Source organism: Misgurnus anguillicaudatus, chromosome 25, assembly GCF_027580225.2.
Source record: "Misgurnus anguillicaudatus chromosome 25, ASM2758022v2, whole genome shotgun sequence".
NCBI classification, from domain to species: Eukaryota; Metazoa; Chordata; class Actinopteri; order Cypriniformes; family Cobitidae; genus Misgurnus; species Misgurnus anguillicaudatus.
The window spans coordinates 24,336,171-24,361,130 of record NC_073361.2 but is presented as its reverse complement, the minus strand read 5'-3'; the positions used below and the strand labels follow the sequence as shown (position 1 = coordinate 24,361,130).

Here is a 24,960-nt window from a genome sequence, read left to right as displayed (position 1 = left end):
TTGCTTTTTTGTGTGTCGCAAATGTAATAATGACAAATGTACCAATCAAAGCACTTTATTGCACCATATTGTGTGAAGGTAGGCCAAAGCAGGCTTCTATAAAAGTGTAATTTAATACTTTTAATCATGTGTACAAAACAGAATTTCAAACACACCTGCACCATACAAAATAAATTTTGTTTTTTGTCTTTTTTGTCGCTATAACTAACAATATTTACAGACACCATGCAGACTCTCTCGTAAGTCCAGATTTCAGGGAATTAACTTCACAGGTTGAAAGTTATGTGCACATTTTTTTTCTTGGTTTGTGTGGGGACACTCAAATCTTCCAAACAAGTTAAGACTTCATTCCTTCATTTTTTTAAAAACAAGACAAAAACATTGCATTGTCACTTTATGAATAAGTGGAAACTCGGTTCCCATAGGCGATGTCTATTACACCAATCCAAGTAAAGGTTGTCTGTAAGTCGACCGCAGGATGCTGATATCACATTGCAGTACGATCCCCATCTTTGCATCTTCCTTCAGGGAATAATATGATAGTGGATTAATAATCCAATACCTATCTATCCGACAGGCAGGATATGGCAAATAATAAAAGAGTCATCGTATTTGAAAACAGGTTTGTAATGCAGCTGGTACGTTGTGGAGAATAATGGCACAATTCTCTCTTCACAAAATTTTCTTTTGCATCATTACAGCCCGTCGGACACATTTCATGCTTTGCTTATATTGCACGGGCCAACAGTCTCTCCCACCTGCTATTTGGCATGTATTCCCAAATAAGCACGTCAGCTGAACGGTGTAAAGGCATTAACGTAAACGTTTCACGTAAAATACCAAAATCTGCATTACGGTCTGGTGCGTTATAAATGAAAACGCTCAATTTCCTGCTGAAGCACAAACTGCCGTGCCCATGTTTCTGTGAGGATACGTAAACCACAAAAAATTAAACGTTGTGAATGAGCGGTAAACAAAACGCGCTGTGTCAATAAATAATGAAGTCACTCAAAACGATACAAAAGTAAAAAAACTCAAACCAAGCACATAAAAACACAACATAAGATAAACAAGCAGAACTGCGGTGCAGATTTGAGTTGTAAAACACAATGTAAACAAAATTCCAGGCACATTTTAAGGGTTTCTTGTTTTCACTTAGGGCATAGCTATTTAGTTTCGATTAAAAAGCATTTGTTCCAGCTACACGCATGTGTAACATGACTTAAAAGTCCTATGAGTTTGTGTTGTTATTAAACGTGTGGTAACGTTGATCGATCGATCAGTCAGTTGATTTTTACAACGGACACCATGCAAGTGGGAAGTACTGCATTAGAAACGTTTCATTGGTGATTCGTAGATCTTATTTTATATATATATATATATTTTCTTTTTTATATATATATATTTGTATGTATATTTATATTTTTACATATACTTGATGTGATACTACTCACTCAAGATGATACAACGTTTTATATCAGCAATATTATTTAATGAGGAAAACATTTCCAAATGTCTTCGCTCACGGATTCTAAAAAGAGCAAAATAAATAAGAACTATTATCTGTACATAATTACACAATATCAACCGACTTTGTGTTAGGCCTTCAGCTTTGTACAATGATATTAAACATGGAGGACTCGTAAAAGCAGGCGGACGGCTTTTCTTCTTTTTTTGCTTCCTGCTGTTCGAGAACATTTACAAAGGTTGAAAAACTAAAGCGGCAAATTGCTGAAGGACGGCTGCGACGTACATACAAATGTAACGATTGGTTTTTGTACCTTTTTTAAAAGTCCAGAGGTCTTGATACAACGTATACTTGTGAACTTAAAACGCACATTTTGCCACAGATATTTAAAAACACCCTTTGCTCGTGTAGGGTTGAATAAAAATGAACGTCGCAATACCTCACGTGAAAACAAAGCGGCACGCACGCAAGCGAAAGCGATTCGTCTGGCCTTCAGGAGACTTCCTTTTGCCGATCAGGCTTTGAAATAGTTCCTTCCTGTAAGTGTTTTCCGGTATTTGCTGTAGAATGCCTAACCAGTCGTGTGCGGTCGGCAAAACACGCACACGGACATACACTGCAAGTTTCCATACAAGCTCACGCTACATGTTATACGCCACATAGATTGGGTCTAGCTGGTCGGCCAAAAAGCCGTCTCGCAGGTGCATCCTCTGTTTCTCCCCGCGAGAGTTGATGGGAATGACGCCGATGTCCACCACGACCACCACACCCACGATCAGGTAGTGTTCCTCCAAGACGGCGTTAGTTACTAGTGGAACCAGGTCTAAGGCTTCCTGTTCTGAACCTTCAAGCTCCACGACCACCACCAGCAAGTTGGTCCAGGGAAACACAGCGCTGAAATGAAGATGACATGATTTATTCGATCAAATATAGAAAATTTTATATAGAAACAGAAAATTTTAAAGTGAGAAGGTCGTACCATTCCATGATGCTCTTGTGGGTGCGTATTACTGAGGTCTCGATGTCGATAGGGTGATACCTCATTCCTCTCAGCTCCATGGCTTCATCGAGGGCTCCGACTACGTAGAGAGCATCATGCCGTTCTGGAAAAAATGCAGATTCGTTGTCAGACAAAAAACACTCACAAAACTAATACATTATGGCCTGGTTACACAGACAGGACTTATTAAAGGGATAGTTCAGCCAAAAACGATATTTAACCCATGATTTACTCACCCCCAAGCTGTCCGAGTTGCATATGTCCATCGTTTTTCAGACAAACACATTTTCGGATATTTTAGAAAATATTTTAGATCTTTCGTTTGATTAAATGTAATGTTACGGGGTCCAGCAATAGTCCACGACCTTCAAGTCCAAAAAAAGTGCGTCCATCCTTCACAAATTAAATCCAAATGGCTCCAGGATGATAAACAAAGGTCTTCTGTGGGTAATCCGTGCGGTGTTGTTGTAGAAATATCCATATTTAAAATGTTATTAACGTTATAAACTACCTTCCGGTAGCGCCGCCATCTTAGACTCAGGAGAGAGTATTAGCATAGTGTACGCATTTTTTCTTAGTGACGTATAACAAATTCGGAGGGCGGGGCACAGAGCAGCAGCAGAGAAACTCTGTACGCTGTGTAAGCTCTCATCCTGAATGCGCATCACTCTAAGATGGTGGCGCTACCGGAAGGTAGTTTATAACGTTAATAACATTTTAAATATGGATATTTCTACAACAACACCGCACGGATTACCCACAGAAGACCTTTGTTTATCATCCTGGAGCCGTTTGGATTTAATTTGTGAAGGATGGACACACTTTTTTTGGACTTGAAGGTCGTGGACTATTGCTGGACCCCGTAAAATTACATTTAATCAAACGAAAGATCTAAAATATTTTCGAAAATATCCGAAAATGTGTTTGTCTGAAAAACGATGGACATATGCAACTCGGACAGCTTGGGGGTGAGTAAATCATGGGTTTAATATCGTTTTTGGCCGAACTATCCCTTTAAGCCTTGCGTTAAATTTGGCGATTTATGCAGTTTTTATAAATCTCACTTAGAAATGTTACATCCTGGTGTACATCTTAAGACAAAACAATGGCACTTATATATTTTAAAGGGGAGTTATCATGAAAATATGACTTTTTCCATGTTTAAGTGCTATAATTGGGTCCCCAGTGCTTCTATCAACCCAGTAACTTAGTTTTCTGCAAGTATGTGTAAAAATAGGTCATTGAAATTTGGCTCCCCTTGTGATGTCAGAAGGGGATAATACCGCCCCTTAATCTGCACTATCCAACCACAGCACTGCCATTTAGTACAGAGATCAGCTCATTTGCATTTAAAAGGACACACCCAAAAACGGCACATTTTGCTCGCACCTACAAAGTGTCAATTTTAACAAGTTACAATAAATTATCTAAATGATATTTTGAGCTAGAACTTCAAATACATACTCTGATTTATTTGACATCTTTAAAAAGTCTTGTGAAATGTCCCATTTAAGACATGTCAGGCCAAATTAAGACAGCTTAAACATGCATTTTAGTTAACTCAAGCCTTGTCACTTCAATCCAAGGGACTTACAGTAAAAGTTCGACATTTTTTAAGTATGTGTGTTTTTCTGGGATGGAACACGTGACTTTTTGCACTGTCGGCGCAATGCTCTACCAACTGAGCTCAAGCAATACTAGAAAACCAGCTAGAAACAAAATAATAAGTGCTTGTTGCAGGATCACCTCCACTCGCATCTGTAAGTTCAGTCCTGCGAAGGAAGCCCAGGTAACCGGTACGCGCCCACACGGTCTGAGTATCTCCAAAGCTCAGACGAGAGTTGAAGTGATCGGACTGCAGGGCTTCGTCTCCATAAACCGTAAAGTAACCGCTACCGTTGTGGGCGCAGTGAACCCAGATCTACAGCAACAAAAAACAGAGGTGATTCGAAGGAGAATTTTATCAACTTTGTCGTAACTTTGTCCTGTGTTTGTAATATAAAAGGTTACTTTATATTCTTATCAATGTGCTTGTTGAAAATATCCCACTTAATCTGACACGTACATTTTAAATTATAAATCATTATTACACGGCTCGTTAGAATGCTTGATTCTGATTGGCCCGTCGCGCCATTTGCAGGTTTGTTATTCTCAGAACAACTTCTTAAAATTAAAAACAATAGGTAACCCGAATGCTGGAAATCATTTTGACAGGTACAGTTTAATATTACACAAAAATTTATTATAAATATGAAGGATGCACCGAAATAAAAATTCTTGCCCGAAACCGAAAAGAGGAAACCAAGGCCGAAAACCGAAACGCCGAAAGAAATTATGCCAATTATTAGTACCATTGCATTTATGGCTATGAATGTGTACTAACTTTAGTGGGGTGTGACGGAGCACAAAACTCATGGTTCGCATCACATTACAGTTTTTGAGGCACGAATCAGTGCCCGGTTGCATGAAAGTCCTTAAGCTAAGAAATCCCTTAAATATAAGGTTAAGGGTGCCCTTAATAAAAAATGGGTTGCAAGAAAAACCCTTAAGTGAACCTTAAGGCTGTCAATAAGTATTTACCCTTAAATGCTAAAGTATTACCTTAAGCTCTGCTATGCGTTGCAACAAAGTCCTTAAGTCCAATTTTCCCTTAAAAACTTAAGGGACTATAACAGGTCCCTTAACTTCACACGCGATGGCTGATTTTATGGTTATTTAAGAAAATGAAGTACCAACGCGCATTTCTGACGATCGAAATAATCCCTAGAGAAAAGTGATGCGTATTTATTAGGAGAATAGCGGTTTGATCGTCCGTCAATCTAAAGTGTTTCCAGTTTGAATTACTTTCAGGTTTTATACATGCGGCACTTTACAGTCTGTTATTTGCGATGTTTCATTGTACACAAATCCACCGTCTGTTGAGCTGCGTGTGTTGATTTGTTACCGCTGTGAGATTTTGTAACTACAGCAACCGCGTCTCCGCTGCCGTGTTTTGGCATAGACTGCCGTAAAATACTTAGTATAAACACTTAGGTAAGGGTGACAGTTAAGACCTTTGTTGCAACGCTCTTAAATAAATCCCTTACCTCAGGGATTTTTTCTCCCTCAGGGAAACCCTCATTTAAGGAGTTTCATGCAACCGGGCACAGATTATTTTTCAGATCAGCAAAAAAGGGGTGGAAAAAATCTAATAACAAAAAAAGAAATTACTTAATGTAACTTTGTTGTTTTTTTATAAATGTTTGTAATTTCTCACATCAAGAGTTCTGGGCATCTTTGAAGGGCATAGTGATGATCACAGCTAAATGGAGCTGGACCGGACACATTCAACCACATGTGCGTCTGTGCGTATAGAAAGCTGCTCACTTTAGCACCTTTTTGTGGTTAAATTGTTTAAAACCACTTAAATGTTAAAATTTGCAAATCTTTGAAACACGTGCAAATGATAAACTTTCCCTACTTAAATTTGCGTATTAATCTGCAAATCACATGCGAGCCGATCCGTGATCCGTACTAATTCACTACCTCGGGAGCGAATTGAGACACAAGGATACTGAGGGGCTGTCCACACGGAGACGCGTATCACTGTATACGTATAAATTTGTTATCGTATTGGCGTTTCATCCACATGGATCCGGCGTTTTGGGAGACTGAATCCGCTATTTTTTGAAACCGGGTCCTAAAGTGGATAAATCTGAAAACGACACCCTTGCGGTTTCGTCTGTACAGCCAATCCGTATATTTTGTGAAGCGAAAACGTCATCAAATCACGTGTCGAAAGCATCACACGTAACAGCAACAACAATAACGGCGGACTACGTGATTGTGTTCGTGCTACAGAAGCTACTAAAGCCTACTAGCTTTATTACAGCAAAATCTATTGCTTCTATGCAATTGTGGTGACCAACAAGCGATAATGGACAACACCATACGTTATGCGCATGCTCAAAGTCTTCTTCTCCGTGTATAGTGTATAGAATTACAGCGCCCCATACTGGTCCGGCATATATACTACACCGCTTTCAGCCGGTTTCAGTGGTTTCGTGTTTACGGATTATTTTTTTAGAGCAAGGAAAAAAAATGATCAGATAGGGAATGCACCGGCTTCGTGTAGACATAGCCTGAAATACGGCCATATTGTTTCTGTGATTAAAGTCTTTTCCGAAAATTTTCGGCAGAATATTCGGTGCATCCCTAATAATAAATATATATATTAATAACATACATGAAATTATTTTGATATATGACATTTGAACATCTTTACCGAGATGGCTCGAACATGCATTTTAGTCTACGGCTAGGCTTAAGCCCTAATTGTTTATTTTTAACCAACAAAATGTATGGGTTACAGCTCTAAACTGATTTTCCCTGTGATCTAAACTCACCTCCCCCAGATGGGAGTCTCCCAGCGGCCCCTTGGTTTCAGGATTGGCGATGATGATTCGTACTCCGGGTAAAATCTGGCAATGGACAAAATACACCAAATTACTCTAATAATTAGGTTGGCTAAAATCAAAGTGTTATTGTTAAAGAGCCGAGCAGGTACCTTTCCAGATTCCATGAGGGGCAAACTGTGTGGAGAGCCTCGTTCAACAAGCCGTACCCTGAGGAGGAACAAACAAACTGTGAACTCACATGTAATAGCTTGCAATAGTGTGTCTGATATTTTTTTCTTGTAAATAAGCTTTTTTATCAGACTGTTAATGGATTCTGGCAAAAATCGAGTATTTCTGGATATCCTGAGGTTGGGATTTGAAGTGAAAGTATTTGACGAACGTATAAAACGTGCCGAGAGCATTTGGTTAATATCATTATCTCATTTTTGACGGAGGTGGCTTTTGCATCTGAGCTCTTTAAATGTGTTTGTAAAATTGCAGCAAATATTGTGATAGGGATTTGATTTTGTGTCTTGGCAGCACGCCATGGTAAAGAGATGGCTTGAAATGACACTCAATTTATTGTCCCTCCATTAAAGTCAACCGAGGAAAATGTCAACTGGCACATTCATGCACATACAAAAAAACTGCACAAATAAACCTAGCAGAAATGTCAAAGATTAAAATCAAACTTGTCTCATTATCAGATTATGAAACTTTCACAAATGGTTCTTTCGAGACTGTGAATGGTTCTTTTTAGGGAACCAAAAATAGTTCCTCTATGGAATCGCAAAGAACCCTTTTTGCACCTTTTTTGTAAGATTGTAAATATTATTATCGCTTAATTTCCCACCTGTCGTGTCGAAGCGCTCTCATGTCCACGTATACTGTTGTCGGATCCGGTCCTGATGTCCCCTGAAATACACATCATCCAACAGTTAACCAAGCGATACATACTAATAGACTTTAATAGAAAATGTCAGGGTCAATTTCCAACCTGCTTAAGCAGTTAACTAGTTAGTGCTGTAGTCTAAATAAAATGTGCAGTACATCGGACAACGATCAGAGGATGAGAAGGGCAAGGCAAACAGCAAACTTTAGAAATTTACCCAAAATTTACTACGTCACCCCGAAAGGCAGATAAAAATAAATGATGGCATAAACGGAGGAGTGCCAAGCAAAAAACAGGATTTATTTATAAAGCCTGAATGACAAATATGTGGGTGTTATTTATGAAGCAGAGCCGAATCCTTGTATTGCGGATGGTATGTTGCAAGATGTAGAGGTAACAGGCGTCACTTAATTTGACCAAAAAGCATCCAGAAAGATAAGACAGATTAGTAATTTATATTCACTTACAAAAGGATAGATCTAAATAAAATGATAGCACAATAATAGTATCACAGTACTGTTTATTTAGGACAAGCACCTGTTCACTTTGCTTTCTCAACATTCTCCCTAACCTCCCCGAGATAAAACCAAGCTTTGCATTTTTCATGAAATGGTTTTAATAATACAATGTGGAGAAATGTTGAGATGAAACAAGCAACTGCTGTCTCTGATCGCAAACCAACATACATCATCTTGATGAGTGCCACTATTTTCCATGACTGATCATTATTGAATAGGCATCGACTGTGCCATTATGAGGCACTCACCCATCTAAACACGAACGTATCATAACTCAATCGCTGAAGCATGAAACAAACCAAATTGAGTCTCCGATAAAATAACCATCCAGCAGAGGTCTCCCTGTATCTGGAGCACAACAATCGGCTCGGCTGACCAGATTAGGTCCTTAGAGACGCATTTCAGATCACTGACTCATATAGTGCGAGCGTCTGTGATATTTCGTGTGTAGGCACTCATGTTCCTAACAAAGCCGCCTGTGTTTGTGATGTCACTGCAAAACAATGTGGCCGACGAGGGTGGGGGAACCACGATGCCATGTACCGGCTTTGATTATAGGGCGCTGGTCACTGATGCTGAACCATAAGACAAAGATCTTGACCATGATGCCAGGTAGGTCCATTTAAAAATAAAGGTTCTTTGTTAGGATGTATGGTTCTGTAAAGGAACATCATCCACATTTTTCTGTTGCAAAAAAATGATCTTTGTAGTGAAAAATGGTTCTTCAAGCTATATAAAAGTGATTTTTTTATTTTAAGAGTGCAAAATTCTCATTCAGTGATGTTTGGATCTTACCGAACTGTGGTAAAATCACAAAGGTGCTTATTCCTTGAACTTAGATTAAACCCGAAATCTTCTTCTATCTAAAAAATATCTATAAAAAAAGTCATTTCAGAGAATTGTTTCTAAACACATTATAAACGTTAAAAAGACTGTGAACTATGTAGTACTGAAATATGGAGTTCAGGTTTTTTGAGGGAGTTCAGGATTTTTTTGGGGGGGCAGGCCTGAAATTATGGCTTGACGATCCACTGAAGTCACCAAGCATGGCCACGCCCCAACACAATAATAACTAGAGGAAGCATCAATTGCAAGCATCCATTCAGGTTGCAGCTGTATTTAGTAGTTGAGAGAGAATTCATCTTTCCTTGCGAGTGGGCGTGGTTTCAGCACTGGGGCGTGTCCGCTGACAGCCATGAAACCACGCCCACTTGCAAGGAAAGATGCTTTCACTCTCAACTTTTAAATACTGCTGCAACCTGAATAGATACCTGCAATTGATGCTTGAGCTCAAAGAATCTTTTTTGTCATTCAAATTTGGCTGGATGATTAATAACACATCTCTCTGTGGTGTGAAAAACTCAAAACATATTTATCGCTTTACGTGGACTTTGAAATTAAAGAAATTTTATCTGGATATTGTAACCAAAATAAACATTTTAGTTAAAGGAACAGTATGTAAGAATTTTATATCAATTAATCATAAAATGGCCCTGATATGTCACTAGACATTAAGAAATCATTTTAATTTCAAATACTTATATCACTGACAACAGTGGTCTGGCCAGGATATTGTCATTTAAAACGTGGAGTTGCAGCCCTCAACTGATGTTTATGTTGTCATTTTGTGTATTGACCACCAGTTGTGACAAAAACAGTTTGGCAAGATGAGAATTAAAAAAATAAAAACTTGTTTTAAAAGCACGCATCAGGTTTATTTCAATGCACAGTATATTTATGTTAATTTTATGCAATAAAAAAAATTACATTTTCACCATTTTTATGAAAGTTACAATTGAATGGACCTAAAAATGTCAAATGGTGTAACTGCCAATTGTGCCAAAGAATGAGAAATATTAAATATTTTATCCACCTTGATGGCACGTAAGCGTAATAAAAAAAATCATTTTAAAATATAATTTTATTACTTATTTTTAAATGTACATTTTAATGCGTTTTTGTAACATTTGTCCTGACATATGCTGAAAACAGCTCTGTTTTCTAAATAATCGTTGACAAATGATGTAAAAAAAATCATATTACACTAAACTAGATGATTATATTTTAATTCACATTTTTATGAATATATTTATATTTTAAATACTAGTTACACCAAGTAACACAGACCGTTTACACCACATTGACATTTTTGCAATAATCCCCCAAATATTGTTTCAAAATGAAATAAAAACAGAAATTTTAGACTTGGTCTTCAAAAAAGAGAATGTATGCAAGTAATCTGCAAACTCATTTTGAAATTTTAACCCTTTTACATTTAATTTATCCATACGGACACAAAATAATTAACGTCACTTCATTGACCCATGTAAGTTTTTTTTATATATTTGATTATAAATTAAAATGATTTAGCAAACGTACAGCATTATTGTTCCGCATATCCTATTACATTTTTAGTTATTAGTTATTAAATGACGTATTTTACTTCAATATTGTGCAGCGCTAATTTTAACATAGAAATCTAACTTAACATTAAAAACTAAAAACATTACATGTAAATTAAGGTAAATTCAATAGCTCTTATTAGCAAAATTATCAGCCAAATAAAAAGTGCATTAAAATCATCAAAGACATACGGTTTTGTTTAATATTTACAACACGAGCAAAATAATTTCTATATTGCCCTGTATTCCAAAGACACTACGGTTCAAAATTGACCATTATTTGAGTCCTGGAAACCAGCCATGCAGGTCAGATAAGCTATTAGTCTATTAGTCTGATAAATTGGATGTTTAAGGACTGATCTGGTCATTCGCTTCTACTTCATTAGCAAAAGCCACACCACCGCAAGAGCCCAGCAGCTCAAGTTTGACCCATTCACAACCAGTGCCAGACCGCGGGGCGTCTTGACTTCCCTACCTGATCGGCAAGCTTCCCGAGCCTGTGGGGCTACCATAACCAGCAAGCAGATGAGAGACATGGGGACAAAGTAAGGAAAGAGGAATAAGGGATGAAGATTTGTGGGTGTGACAAAAACATAAAATATATAGGTGGAAAAGGAAAATCATAACCATAGGGGTATAAAGGGTGAGGTACATGCAAAGACTGAGGAAAAGATTGAACATTCATTCACTGTGTATAGTTGACCTCAAAACTTATGACAATAACATTATGAAAGGTAATATGGTTGTTCATGTTAAATGCAAGACATATGCATACATATGTTTACTACAATAGTGATTGTACCATAAGAGCATTACCTCACAGGCTATAATACCATGACAACTACTTTTGACAGAACACACACTCAAGACAGTGAAATCCTCTCTAGCGGCTCTGAACACTAATCCCGGCTTTTGCGACCTGTAAACAGCGCTGGAATTCGGATTACGTCCCAATCTCTGCCTCACGTCCAGTCTGCAGCAGATTACACTTAACACATTTTCTGCGAGCATACAACTGAAGATATGCGATACTGACCTGTAGGCAGATGGCCAGGTTGACTCTACATCCAAAAGAAGTGCTGACAGCTCTCGGGTGGAGGCCCAAATCTTTGAAGAGCTTGGAGAAGGACTGCGTGAGAGCTATTCTGGGTCTCTCTTCAGCGACCACCACACACGTCCTTACACGGGACAGGTCGAGTCCTCGAGACTAAGGTACAGAAAGGAGAAACGCATTCAGAAATTAAACAAAAAGCAACAACTCTTTATTTAAAACAAGAGTTTGTTCAGGAAAGCTTAAAAACATTCAGTTCTTGGCTTTTAAAATTGTTTATTCTTAACATGTCAAAAATTAACATTAAACGACAAAAAATATAATTTGCAGCACAATTATACTCTGCAATATTGTACAGTTTCAAGTTGCAAAAAAAGTTTTATTATTTAATAAATTATTTATTATTTTAAGATTATTTTGTAGAATAATGTTTAAAGAAAACATTATTATTATTCAACACTTTTATGCATTTGCTAGACACTTTCATCCAAAACAACTTATAGTATAGTGCATTCAATCTATACATTTTTAAATCAGTTTGTGTCCTCTAAGTATCAAACCCATAACCTTTATATTGCTAAAGCAAGCTTTATGAATTAAGCAATAGGAAGATTCGATCTCTACCTGAAGATACAACAAATTGTCTTTCATCAGGACTTTTCCTCATTGATCGCTTTGATGTTAATAAACTATACTCTGCCACTGACTGCAGTTAGTAACTATGGTGATCTCAAAGACTAAATCAAAGTAAATAAAACAAGATTTTACAAGACAGACTTGCCAGGAGGCACAAGCGGCCTTTTCTTAATTCACAGTCACACCTCCGTAACACACAAAGACCACCAACAATAATCCTACATAACCACAGTTTAAATTACTGCCAAATAATGAACAAATATTTAGAGCTTTAGCCTAAACAAAAACTTAATAAAAATAAACGTATTTTATAATTTGATTCACAATGTTTAGATTTTATTGGGTTTTGCACTTCTTATTATTTTTCTATTATGGCATTCATCGTGCATTACGAATCAAGTTTATGTTATTTTAATAACATAGAAAGAATGAAAGACAGAAAGAAAGAAAGTGAATACAATTTTAAGAAACCAGTAACCAACCATCTATTTTATGTTATTTGTGAAATTGCAAGGGGTTTTGAAAACATAGCATGACAGAAAAAGAAAGAGAGAGAGAGAGAGAGAGAGAGAAAGAAAGAAAAAAAGAAAATAAACTGAATCACTATTTGAGCAACCATAAAACAACCAATAATCAACCATTTATTAGATGTGATATGTAAAATTGCATGAGGTTGTGAAAACATAATGTGAAAGAAAAGGAAAGAAACAATTAAGGAAAGAAAGAAAGAATTAAGAAAAAAGAAAGAAAGAATGAAAGAGAATCGCCTTTTGAGCAACCATTAAACAACCAATAACCAACCACTTATAATAACACGTTATAAGTAAAATTGCATGAGGTTGTGAAAACATAATGTGAGAGATAAAGAAAGAAAGAAAGAAAGAAAGAAAGAAAGAAAGGAAAAATAAAGAAAGAAATTGAATCACATTTTGAGCAACCGTTAAACAACCAACAATCAACCATTTATTAGATGTGATAAGTAAAATTGCATGAGGTTGTGAAAACATAATGTGAAAGAAAAAGAAAGAAAGAATTAAGGAAAGAAAGAAAGAAAGAAAGAAAGAAAGAAAGAAAGAAAGAAAGAAAGAAAGAAAGAAAGAAAGAAAGAAAGAAAGAAAGAGAATCGTATTTTGAGCAACCATTAAACAACCATTAATCAACCATTTAATAGACATTATAAGTAAAATTGCATTAGGTTGTGAAAACATAATGTGAGAAAGAAAGAAAGAAAAAAGAAAGCAGAAATAAAGAAAGAAATTAACTCACATTTTCAGCAACCATTAAACTACCAAGAATCAACCATTTATTAGATGTGATAAGTAAAATTGCATGAGGTTGTGAAAACATAATGTGAGAGATAAAGAAAGAAAGAAAGAAAGAAAGAAAGAAAGAAAGAAAGAAAGAAAGAAAGAAAGAAAGAAAGAAAGAAAGAAAGAAAGAAATTGAATCACATTTTGAGCAACCATTAAACAACCAACAATCAACCATTTATTAGATGTGATAAGTAAATTGCATGAGGTTGTGAAAACATAATGTGAAAGAAAAAGAAAGAAAGAATTAAGAAAAGAAAGAAAGAAAGAAAGAAAGAGAATCGTATTTTGAGCAACCATTAAACAACCAATAATCAACCATTTAATAGACATTATAAGTAAAATTGCATTAGGTTGTGAAAACATAATGTGAGAAAGAAAGAAAGAAAGAATTAAGGAGAGATAGAAAGAATTTAAAGAAAGAAAGAAAGAAAATGAATCACATTTATGAGCAACCATTAAACAACCAATAATCAACCATTTAATAGACGTTATAAGTAAAATTGCATTAGGTTGTGAAAACATAATGTGAGAGAAAAAAGAAAGAAAGATGTTCCTTTTAGGTTGATAGACTGAACATCACTGGCAATGTGCTTTACCTTTAAGGATTCTGTCTGTAGGCCCAAGCCCTTGGTGCAAAGCTCCATGACGGAGTATGAACAGAACGTATCTCTGACCCGAAACTGACTGACAGCCAGCAGCCACAGAGCGGGATTCACCTCCAGCTCGGACGGAGGAATCAAGATGGACTGATGCCCTGAATACACACTTCACCCAGCAGAAAGAGACAGAAAAACACTGTGTTACAACTACACATATACACACACATACACAAATCAGTTTAGAGCAGAGCACAAGAACCTGCTCACACTGACAAAACAGACACAACCTATCACTCAAGTGAGACAGGAGCTGAGTTAACTAGAAGAGAACACACAGCACAGCAGAAAAACACACTTGACAGCATGAGAATGCAGCAAAAACAGAGGATTTATTTCTAAGGCTTTCCAGAAACAGGTTCAGTAATTGTGTGGATTAAGTAAAAATCTCCTAAAATCTATAATGCTGAATTGTCACAGTTGTATGACATTTTAACAATTAAAGCATGTACAAAATGTTCAAAACAAGTTAAGATGTACTGACTGAATCAATGGCATGCTGTCTATTACCACAGACAATAGCTGCGTTTCCATTAACCTTCAAATTGGAATAGCGAATTGAAAATGCACCCAATGGAAGGCCAGCCATTTTGCATAAACTCTCATATATTGCAAAAAAGTTTTTACCTCAGGTTAGGTGGTTTTTCAGGCACTTTGAACAAGGAATATATCACAAAACTGCGACGGAAAGTTTTTTCGCATTTACAGGTCTTCTGATGTGCGTAAAAGTCACATGACCAATCTTTTAATATGACGCAATAGGTTTGCTTGGAGGGCAACATAGATATATACACTAGATGTCACCTTGGCTACGGCAGTTCATTGGAACGAATGCGTCAAATAAAAAACGGCATCTTGAAACAGGGGAGCCCTGCATCAGCGTCATTATAGGCAAAGATGTAATGGAAATAAAATAAATCGTCACAATTTTTTTTTGTTCGTTCCAACGGTCAGACATGTATTTAGAGTTTTGATATTAAGAAAATCTACTTTTTCTAAATACAATGCATAGTGCTAGTAGGCCTAACATCCATACGCAGCACAAAAGTCCGGCAACGTCCATGAATTCAAAGTTCAGGCAGAGATAGCAACATTACCTAGCTACTTCCTAGGGACAAGACCCCTGTTCGAAGATGGTGGCGGTTTTGATGCATGCTTACTGTGGGTTCACACCATGTGCAAGTTCAACAATTTGCGCGAGTAGATTACATACAAAGTCAATGAAAAGACGCGATTAGATGCCTCCTTGTGTGGGGCAATGTGAATGACGCGTATATTTTCATGCTACAGATCCTCTTGACAAAGCTTAACGTAATTACGAACACCCCCAAAAATATCAACCTAACTCCGATGAAAGATAATCACACGTAGAGTAAGTTTCATATTTAAATCTGGCGTAAATGTCTCTTTAGGTCGTTTAATTAGAATACAGTGGCGTTTCGGTGGCGTCTCTCACCTGCAGAGGCACCAGAGGACAAACCCGAGGCCACAGTAGGGATCCAGACAGATGGCCACCTCACGAGAGGGATACAGCTCACACTGCAGCTTGATAGAGCGACAAAAGGCACTGGTGGCGGTGTGGGACATCTAAAGGTAAATGAGGAAAAAGAGAGAGCAATGCAAAGTAAGAGAGAGTGAATGAGAGATTGCTTATATAAGACGTTTGGCACCTCACAATTTGAATTTTTTTGGTCTTTAATCTATTGAGTGAATATTTTTTAGTTTGATTTGTGTCCCTGTAGAGAAAAACATTAGCAACGCAAAGGTTTAATCCATAGTGAACACACATACTGATAAAATGTATAGCTTAAAAGTGCAGTGTGTAAATTTTAGCGGCATCTAGTGGTAAAGTTGCAAATTGCAATCAACGGCTCAGTCCACTGCTCACCCCTCGCTTTTGAAAGGCATAGAGAAGCTACGGTAGCTGCCACCGGAAAAACATGTCATTGCCGGAGACAACCTAGTTAAAAACGTTTGTTCGTTAAGGGCTTCTCTAGAAACATGGCAGCACAAAATGGCGACTTCCACGTAAGGGGACCCTCGGTGTATGTAGATAAAAAACGTCTCATTCTCAGGTAATAAAAACATAATAATGGTTCATTTAAAAAAGGTCTTTATACTCCCCTGAATATATAGTTTTGTATATTATTTTGCATTTACTTTTCATAATGCCGCATTAAAAAACAACCTTTAAAAAAGGAGTAAAGCAGCGCAGTCGTGTTTTCTGTGTGGCTTAAGACGCGAAATGTGAAACACCTCTTAATGATTTCATGAGATGTCTCTATATCTTAATGCATTTAAGATCACCACAGCCGCCAGTACAAGCATGAAGTACAATCAGGTTATTTATTCAACATAGTTTTTATACAAGGAACACAATAGTGACCCACAAAACAATTTGTTTACAAGTCTTTCAGACTAGTAAGGAATGTAAGTGGGACTCGGTGAACTCTGAAGCAGCAATGCAAGCGAATGAAAGGGTCTGAAGGGCCGAACAGATCATTTCTTTGTCAAAGGACTGAAGTACTACACAATACTTGATGGTCTCTGAGATCGCTAATGGCTCCAGTTGTGTGTCATAATAATGGCCACTTGTACAAAACTCATTATTCATCCTCTAAAATATAAAAAAAATCTTCAAAGTAGCGCACCTGACACCTGATCCAACATCTTACCACCCATTAAATGGAAAAATCTTATTACATATCCATTTAACCCTTATGGGTTGTTGGAGCCATTTTTGCTTTTTTACTCTCAATTTGGCCACAACTTTCTCTGTGTTTGAGCAAATGGAATGATTTTTGGTGACAAATCTTATATTGACACATATTTTGAGAAAATGCTTTGATTATTCGCGTACAAAAAAAGCCACTAAATTAAACGACTGTAAAAATTGATCAGATTAATATTTTTTCCAAATTGTTTTTCATAAATCTGCTAATCACTCTCAGTACTGATCAAAACTGCAAAATGCTTACAAAATGTCCATGATTTTAACTCTTTAATTGCCAAGTTCATAAGTGATGTCACTGATTTGATGAAAAAATAAACACAAAATTACAGATTTTCAATATAAAAAGTGATTGTGGACTGGATTTTTTTATCCTTTTTCACAGTCTAGGGCATGCCAAAGATTGGTAAAAACATTGGCTTTGATGCATTTTAGTTTTTGTGCAGCATCAGTTTTAATTTTTTTCTCTCTCTCATTTACTGTTTTTGCCCCATTGACTTCCATTATAATAACATTTTTTGATTGCAAAGCCATGACACCATTTAAGTATGCATTCTTGATTGTTGGCTGTTTTTCTTTTTTACTAAAAATCACTTTTTAAATTGAAAATCTGTCAATTTGTGTGTCCCCCCCAAATCAGTGACACCACTTATGGCAATTAAAGAGGAAATTTTGTAAGCATTTGGTAATTTTGATCAGTTCCGATGTTGATTAACAGATTTATGAAAAAAAAAGAAAAAAAATCTGACACTTTTACAGCCTCTCAACCTAGTGGCCGCTTTTGCACACAAACAACGCAAAAAGGGTAGTGAATTTGAACAACCCACAAGGGTTAAGTTTCTTCTTTGTGTTGTAAAAGTATACTACGGATGACCGACTTTGTTTTACACAAACACAATGTAGTAATAGTAGTAAATCCTCACCTTTACTCCTGCTAGCATCCCAGTCGTGGAGACGCTGAAGTCCAGGTAAGCCAGAGTGTCGGGATTGGATGGTTTGTAGAGTTGAGGGGGTTTCTTCTTTGGCAGATCATCTTGAAAAACGTGTTTAACGTTAAACATACGTTCATCTTCAGCAGAAGCAAACCTTTAACATATGATCCACTAACCTGTGTCCAGAACGGGAGGCCACGACCTGACATCCACTGCAGCAGACGCCTCCTTCGACTTCAGAAGCTTGGATATGACCTGTGTGGTCATCACGCAGGCTGACCGGCTCACCTAAAGGAAATTTTGTACATTTCAGCAACATTTTCTTTACAGTCGTATAAATTGAAAAGCATCAGCACCCACCTCCACAATCATTTTCACAGTGGGAAGGGTGGTGGCAATGTTCTGGGGATGTGGTGGTCGCACTGTGATCGGTACACATCCGGCGTACAGGCATCCGTAAAAGGCAGCAATCAGATCTATACCTGCAAAGCAATGGTACAAGTTACTTTATATTTAAACCCAGGGTTCCCACACCTTTTAAGATACATTGTTACAGTTCCCTTTCGGGGGAACTCGCTCTGGGTCACTGCAGTGACACTTTAGGGACGCTTCCAGGAGTAAGTGTGTCTGAATGTGTATATCAAATTCAACCCAGGAAGTATATCGCTATCTGAAATATTGCCAAAGACGGCATTACAGGGACGCAGGAAGTATGGCAAAGGAGACGCAGCATCTCATTCCCTTCTCAGGTAACAACAGTTACATATGTAACCCGAGACGTTTTCATGTGTCAAACACAATTATGCAATAAAGCATTTTAGTATGAATCAACATTCGCATACAGAATATATAACCATTTAACGCGAACAGTTTAGCACGTGTGCTTAAAAAGTTAGAAATTATTATCCTACACTACACAAAGAATAATATGGATTTTTTCCAGAAAACTTCTTGCATAAAATAGATTCAAGCACTTTCAATGACCTGTATCTATGTATGTATATTTTCAAAAAACTTCCCAGGGCCTTGAATTATTTTCCCCAATCTTTCAAGGATTTCAAGGACCCGTGGGAACCCTGTAAAACAAGCTGATACATAACATGGATGTTTGTAGATCAGTGCTGTTTTGAACCTAGGTGAAAGTGTCGTACCAGGTGGGTACACCAGTGCAACGTGATCTCCGTCCTGCAGGTGGCCTCGCTCCATTAACATGGCCGCTATCTTCTCCGCCCGCTTATGAAGCTGAAGACAGGTCAATGAGCTCAGGACTGCTCCCTAAATTCAGAAAAACACACATGATTATTTTTTGGTGTACACTTGTATACAGAGGTAATGAGATGGTCTATCCACTAAAACTAACCTTCATAGAAACCATCCAGTATATTTACTGTGTAATAAAACATTATTTGTCATATTTATTAAGCCATTTTCTCCATCGGGACTATTGGCCGATCGCCACAAGCAAAACACCCATACGCACATAAACAATATAGTTTCAATAAGGTTCACTCCCGGTAGCCGCTCGGGATGACATATCGCACCTTTTATATATATTGGGTGTGTTGGGTTGTAAATAGCCTGCCAGTACATATTTGGTATATTAAAAAAGCATCACTTGCACACCAGGCCAAAATCATTTCTGAAACCAATCGCTGCTCCCTGGTGGGGGGAAATGGCGCAGAAAGTGTGGTGTTCACTGCCAAGCTTTTCCGAGCACACTTGAAAAATCGCAAGAGTTTAACTTTTAGCTGACACCTTTGTAACCCTAAAAGCAATGCAGCAGAACTAAAGCGGTAAAGCTGGTGACATCATACCCTGGAGCTGAGGAGGGTGAAGAGCACATGATCTGGTGTGGTCTGAGATCTCCACTGCAGCACTTCAGACAGGAAGAGGAACTAAAGGTGAAAAAGAAGTCAGATTATTAGAAAACCATTCATGAGATTCACAAAGATTGTAAAGGTAATCTTTAACATGGTAAAATTTAACCCCTTCCACACCTATTGCGAAGAATAAATGCAAACATTATGAGTAAAATGATATTTAAAGCAGGATCTGTTAAAAATCATTATTGTATTGGGAGTGAATGCAATCGTGTTACCTCATCTCCCACTGATACTCGCACACGGATCACATTTCTGCTCTGTAAGTATGAAACAAAACTGTTTCCATTCACTCAGTGGGCCTGATTTTCATGTGCATGAATGGATGGAAGTGACGAAAAAAACAACAACAGGGTGTAAAAATGGAAAATGATCATGTGTGACTGTGATTCTTGGAGAGGTGCAGATGGCGGAGGTAACATTTGTCGGTGTCAGACGGCACAGAGTCATGCATGCTTGAAAGGGTGTGAGGGAATGAGAGAATGTGGGAGGCATGCAGGAGACAGCAGCCAGCAGCTGTTGTGTATTTGTGCACACGTTTGTTCGAATGTGCATGAGCATATGCGTGCGTGCACATTTGTGCATGGGTGTGTGCGAGGTCAGCAGCTGTGTTGTGTGTGTTTTTGAGGTTACGGTGGTGTGCACAGCGGACGGACTGATGGAATAATGGCTGCCATCCTTCAGCATGAGATGGCAGCGTAATGGATTGTATTTGTGTCGGTGGTTGAGTGACAACACGGCAACCAAAGGAATTAACTCGAAACGGCACAAAAAAACTGAGCCTTCCAAAACTGAGCAATAATTACTTTAATGGAGCACTCAGTTTTCCACAAAGTGTTTACTAGCTATCAAAAGCTGTTTTCCAAGTCTAGCTTTCGTGTGGCCAAAAAAGTTAAATTGTGAAGCTCTGGTGGTGACATAACAATTTCCCAGAATGCTCTTTGTTAGAGTAAGGTCTGAAATAGCCCTGGCTGAGGGCAAGAGGTTTGACAAGGTGTCAAAGGTTAATTCTTCTACACAAATCCACTTAGGGCGACTGCTGTGCACCACGCAGATCCAAAATTAACCCTCTTCAAGTGTTGAATGAGGGTATTAAGTTGGTCACCAAGGAAACTGTGATTATATGTTTAAGTCAAATTGAGAAATTATAACATATGATTTGATGCTAGCGAACCAAATTATGAGGTTTTTATGTTTTTGACACTTGAGACTGTCTGGAACTTTGACAGTATAAGTTGCTACAGGTGACAATAAAATGCACTGTTTGTCACAAATAGCAAAGAAAAAAATTTAATTAAATTATATAATAATAAAATAATATTATATTAAATAATAATAAAATCATATAATTAATAAATAATAATAAAATAATCTTAAATCATTAAATAATAATAAAAATCACTTAATAATCCTATTGTAATAGGAACAAAACATATATTGAAATTATAAAATAATAGTAACACTTCACAATAAGGTTGCATTTGTAGTTAATGTATTAGTTAACATGAACTAACAACGAACAATACATCTAAAGCATTTCTTTTTATCTTAGTTCATGTTAATTGCAGCATTTACTAATACATTTACTAAAAAAGTGTTACTTTTAAAGGATTAGTCCATTTTCCTTTAAAAATCCAGACAACCCACCCACCACCATGTCATCCAAAACGCCGATGTCTTTCTTTGTTCAGTCGAGGGGAAATTGTGTTTTTTGGGGAAAACATTCCAGGATTTTTTTCATTTTAATGGACACCAACACCCAACAGCTTTAACGCAGTCCAAAATTGCAATATCAAAGCACTCCAAACGATCCCAAACGAGGCACAAGGGTCCCATCCAGCGAAACGACTGTCATAAAAAACTTCTCGTCTTCCTCCGGTCATGCGACGCACCAGCGTGACCCCACACAATACGCCATCACGTCAAGAGGTCACGGATAACGTACGAAACTACTCCCCAGTGTTTACAAGTGTGGAGAAAGAGGACCGTTCCGACGTTGTGTATGTCGAATGATACTAATTAATGTCTTTGTGTCAGTTTATTGTTTAAAATGGTCTGCAAATGTGCGTTTCATATATGTAACACGTGACCTTTTGACGTCATTACGCAACTATGTGAAGTCCCGCTGGAGCGTCACACAGCCAGAGGAAGACGAGAAGTTGTGGTTTAAAAGTGCATATTTTTTATTTTTCTTGTCAAAAATGACAATCGTTTAGCTAGATAAGACCCTTATGCCTCGTTTGGGATCGTTTAGAGTCCTTTGAAACTGCAATTTTAAACTGTATTAAAACTGTTAAGTGTTGGGGTCCATTAAAGTTCATTAAAATGAGAAAAATTCTGGAATGTTTCCTTAAAAAACATAATTTCGTCTCGACTGAACAAAGACATCAACATTTTGGAAGACATGGTGGTGAGTAAATTATCTGGATTTTTACATTAGTTAATGCACATTGAATTACCATGAACAACTGTATTGGCATTAACTAACATTGACACATGTTAATAATAAATGCTGAAAAACAATATTGTTCATTGTTAGTTCATGTTAGCTAATCCATTTACTAATATTAACAAATGCAGTCCTATTGTAAAGTGTTTGCAAAAATAATAATACCTCAAGAGTAATATATATATATATATATATATATATATATATATATATATCAGTCAGATCAGTTATTAAACTGTCCCAAAGATAAGAATGCCCAGAGCAAGCCAAAAACAGGAAAACTCCCATTTTTCTGTGCATATTCTGGTTGAATGGGACTCAATTTGCTGGAGGTGGGGAACTGATGGAAGGGAGGGGTTGTGGATAGATTGATGGATGGATAGATGGATGAATGAAAATCGAGGCCCTTGGTACCACACACACACCTTTCTTGCCTGATCATTGTCTTCGATTTGGCCCAAATCTCTGCCGCTGGCTTGGGCGATCCTCTTCCCGGACACCAGGTTCCCCACCATCACAGAGGCGGGACCGATCTCTGCAGCACCAACACAGAGTTCATCACTTACACAAATAAAACAAACACACACAGCACGTCTGACAGCTCTAATTCTGTACGACATCAGAGGTGACCTTGTGGCAGACCGACCTGGCTGTTTTTGTCTGGGTTTGGGCAGGTTGGTGACGCAGGTGTGAGGGCACATTAGAACATTACAGGGGTGCAGGGAGCCTTCCAAAAACAGCTGCTTGGTCTCCGACAGGTGGATTCCTCCCAGAGGCGTCTTGGGAAGGGTGTTAGCGGGCACCAAAGCCAAGCAAAACACCCCCACGTTGTGGATGCTGTCTATCGCCTGTAGAAAGAGACGTATTCGGTAGTCAGGTGAGGTTTAAAAATAGACTTCAGAGCATCTGTAAGGAGCCGAGAAGAAGCTTCCGGCAGAGATCTGATGCGGGCGGTGACCTTTACCGATGCCTTGGGGGGAACCAAATTATCGAGCAGGAATTCGGGAAGTGGTAGGAAAAAAATACCATATTTGCAAGATTAATGAGCTACAACAAAGGATTGGAATGGAACCGTTTGGGTGGATGGCAGTAAAGGCCAGCTTTTGTGCCCGAATGCGTCTTGTTATTATATAAACTGCTGACGGAAAGTATGCAGGTCAGCAATAGCATGATCTCTAATTGTGTTGAAATGGTGACTGGGGTTACGCAGCAATTAAAGTGACTCCCGTCAGACTGGGTGGGGATAGAGAGCCACAGTCAATCAGTAAGGGAGCGTGTGAAAAAACAAATTCCCAGTAAATCAGTAAGGGAGCGTGTCTAAAGGACACACACCTGTAGAACACGGCTCATCCACTGGAAGCTGTCTTCCTCTGTTGAATCCGGCCGCTGCTCTGCCACAACTACAATTCTCTCATCATGCAGGACTGTCACGGAAAATACCGCTATTCTGAAAAAAAGAGATGGAAAATAAATTTTAATATCAACTTTATGAACTTTAATGATGTTCATGCCTTGCAAACCTAAACATTTAGCTGTAGGGGATATATTTGAATTATTGCAAGCTAAGGGGGCGTGCACACCAAAACTTTTAAACGCGGCTGAAAACGACTGGAGGACGCAGAATGTCAGCTGTTTTTCAGCGGAGTGCCAACTTTCTTCAGCTGAGCTTTTGGTAGCTGTGATACTTGAGCTGTGAGCCGGTTGGTTGCTGTTGTAATGTTCCCCCCCTCCTCCACTGTGATTGGGAGAACTGACATTGATGAGTGGAGCTTTTCACCCAAAGTTGAGTATTTTTCAACTCTCTGTGCTCAACGCTGAGCGTGGAAAAAACGCTGAGCGCCAGTTTTTAGTGCGGAAGAAAACCGCTAGCTGCTGGCTTATTTGAAAAACGCTGAGCTTCCGTTGGAAACAATTGAAAACATGCGCCGGCCACGGGCGTAAAAGCTTTGGTGTGCACGCCCCCTAACACAGCTAAATGTTGGAAGAATCCCATAGATTTTTTTTAACCAAAGTTGGTTTTATGAATATATCGTTTTCAATTAATAGTTCTGCTGTCATAGTTTTGTTTTACAAATCATTTCAAATTCCTTAAAATTGACAAGTTTTGAGTTGCTGTAATTGCTTGCTTTAAACCTTTTAACTTATTTTGATGAGTTTTGTTGTGAGGCTATAGATTTCTGTGGATACTTTGACCATTTTTATAACCACTTAATTGAAAGCAATTTGTAAATAAAGAAACAGACTTCTTAAAGTTACCCTAAGACTGTTATTGTAAAGGGCCATTCACATTATAATGATAACTACAGTATATTAGCGTCCACACTACCAGACGACAACTTTATGCTAATTCGCTCACGTGGGCGGCACTCGCGCAAAGCATTTGCCTTTAATAGCATTAACTAATATTGCATATGAAGAGTTTGGTTCCAAAACGCGATTAACGCCATTTTAAAAAAAATGTACCCCCCAAATCAGTATTGTATCTGGTCAGTATAAAATTTTACGCAAAATCCAATATCTGCAGTGTTATTATGTCATCTTTTCTCCTTTTTTTCCAAACCGCGACAAACGCCAGTTCTCCTTTTCTGCAGAATGCAATAAATCCGCTTAACCAATCACAGCGCACCATTCCACGCATTGTAAACAATAGGGTGGT

At 37.9% G+C, this 24,960-nt stretch overlaps 1 protein-coding gene across 13 annotated transcripts in view; it reads right to left on the bottom strand.

The window, feature by feature from the left end:
- Positions 1–39: 39 nt before the first annotated feature.
- The window catches only part of dip2ca (disco-interacting protein 2 homolog Ca), a 132,080-nt gene continuing 107,159 nt past the window's right edge, over positions 40–24,960 (bottom strand). For 4 of the 13 annotated variants that reach the window (XM_055181493.2, XM_055181501.2, XM_055181495.2 and 1 more), the window contains 19 exons: positions 23,637–23,751; positions 22,951–23,152; positions 22,730–22,839; positions 20,074–20,115; positions 19,790–19,870; positions 19,127–19,250; positions 18,336–18,457; positions 18,152–18,263; positions 17,967–18,076; positions 15,769–15,899; positions 14,253–14,421; positions 11,693–11,863; positions 11,132–11,161; positions 7,698–7,759; positions 7,015–7,072; positions 6,854–6,928; positions 4,215–4,389; positions 2,448–2,571; positions 40–2,362 (listed from right to left, as the gene is read on the bottom strand). In XM_055181493.2, the coding sequence (XP_055037468.1) occupies positions 2,110–2,362; positions 2,448–2,571; positions 4,215–4,389; positions 6,854–6,928; positions 7,015–7,072; positions 7,698–7,759; positions 11,132–11,161; positions 11,693–11,863; positions 14,253–14,421; positions 15,769–15,899; positions 17,967–18,076; positions 18,152–18,263; positions 18,336–18,457; positions 19,127–19,250; positions 19,790–19,870; positions 20,074–20,115; positions 22,730–22,839; positions 22,951–23,152; positions 23,637–23,751 (2,266 nt within the window). In that variant the 3' untranslated portion in view covers positions 40–2,109. The remainder of the gene's footprint in view (positions 2,363–2,447; positions 2,572–4,214; positions 4,390–6,853; positions 6,929–7,014; positions 7,073–7,697; positions 7,760–11,131; positions 11,162–11,692; positions 11,864–14,252; positions 14,422–15,768; positions 15,900–17,966; positions 18,077–18,151; positions 18,264–18,335; positions 18,458–19,126; positions 19,251–19,789; positions 19,871–20,073; positions 20,116–22,729; positions 22,840–22,950; positions 23,153–23,636; positions 23,752–24,960) is intronic. The other 9 variants (XM_055181496.2, XM_055181506.2, XM_055181497.2 and 6 more) reach the window with 5 other exon arrangements.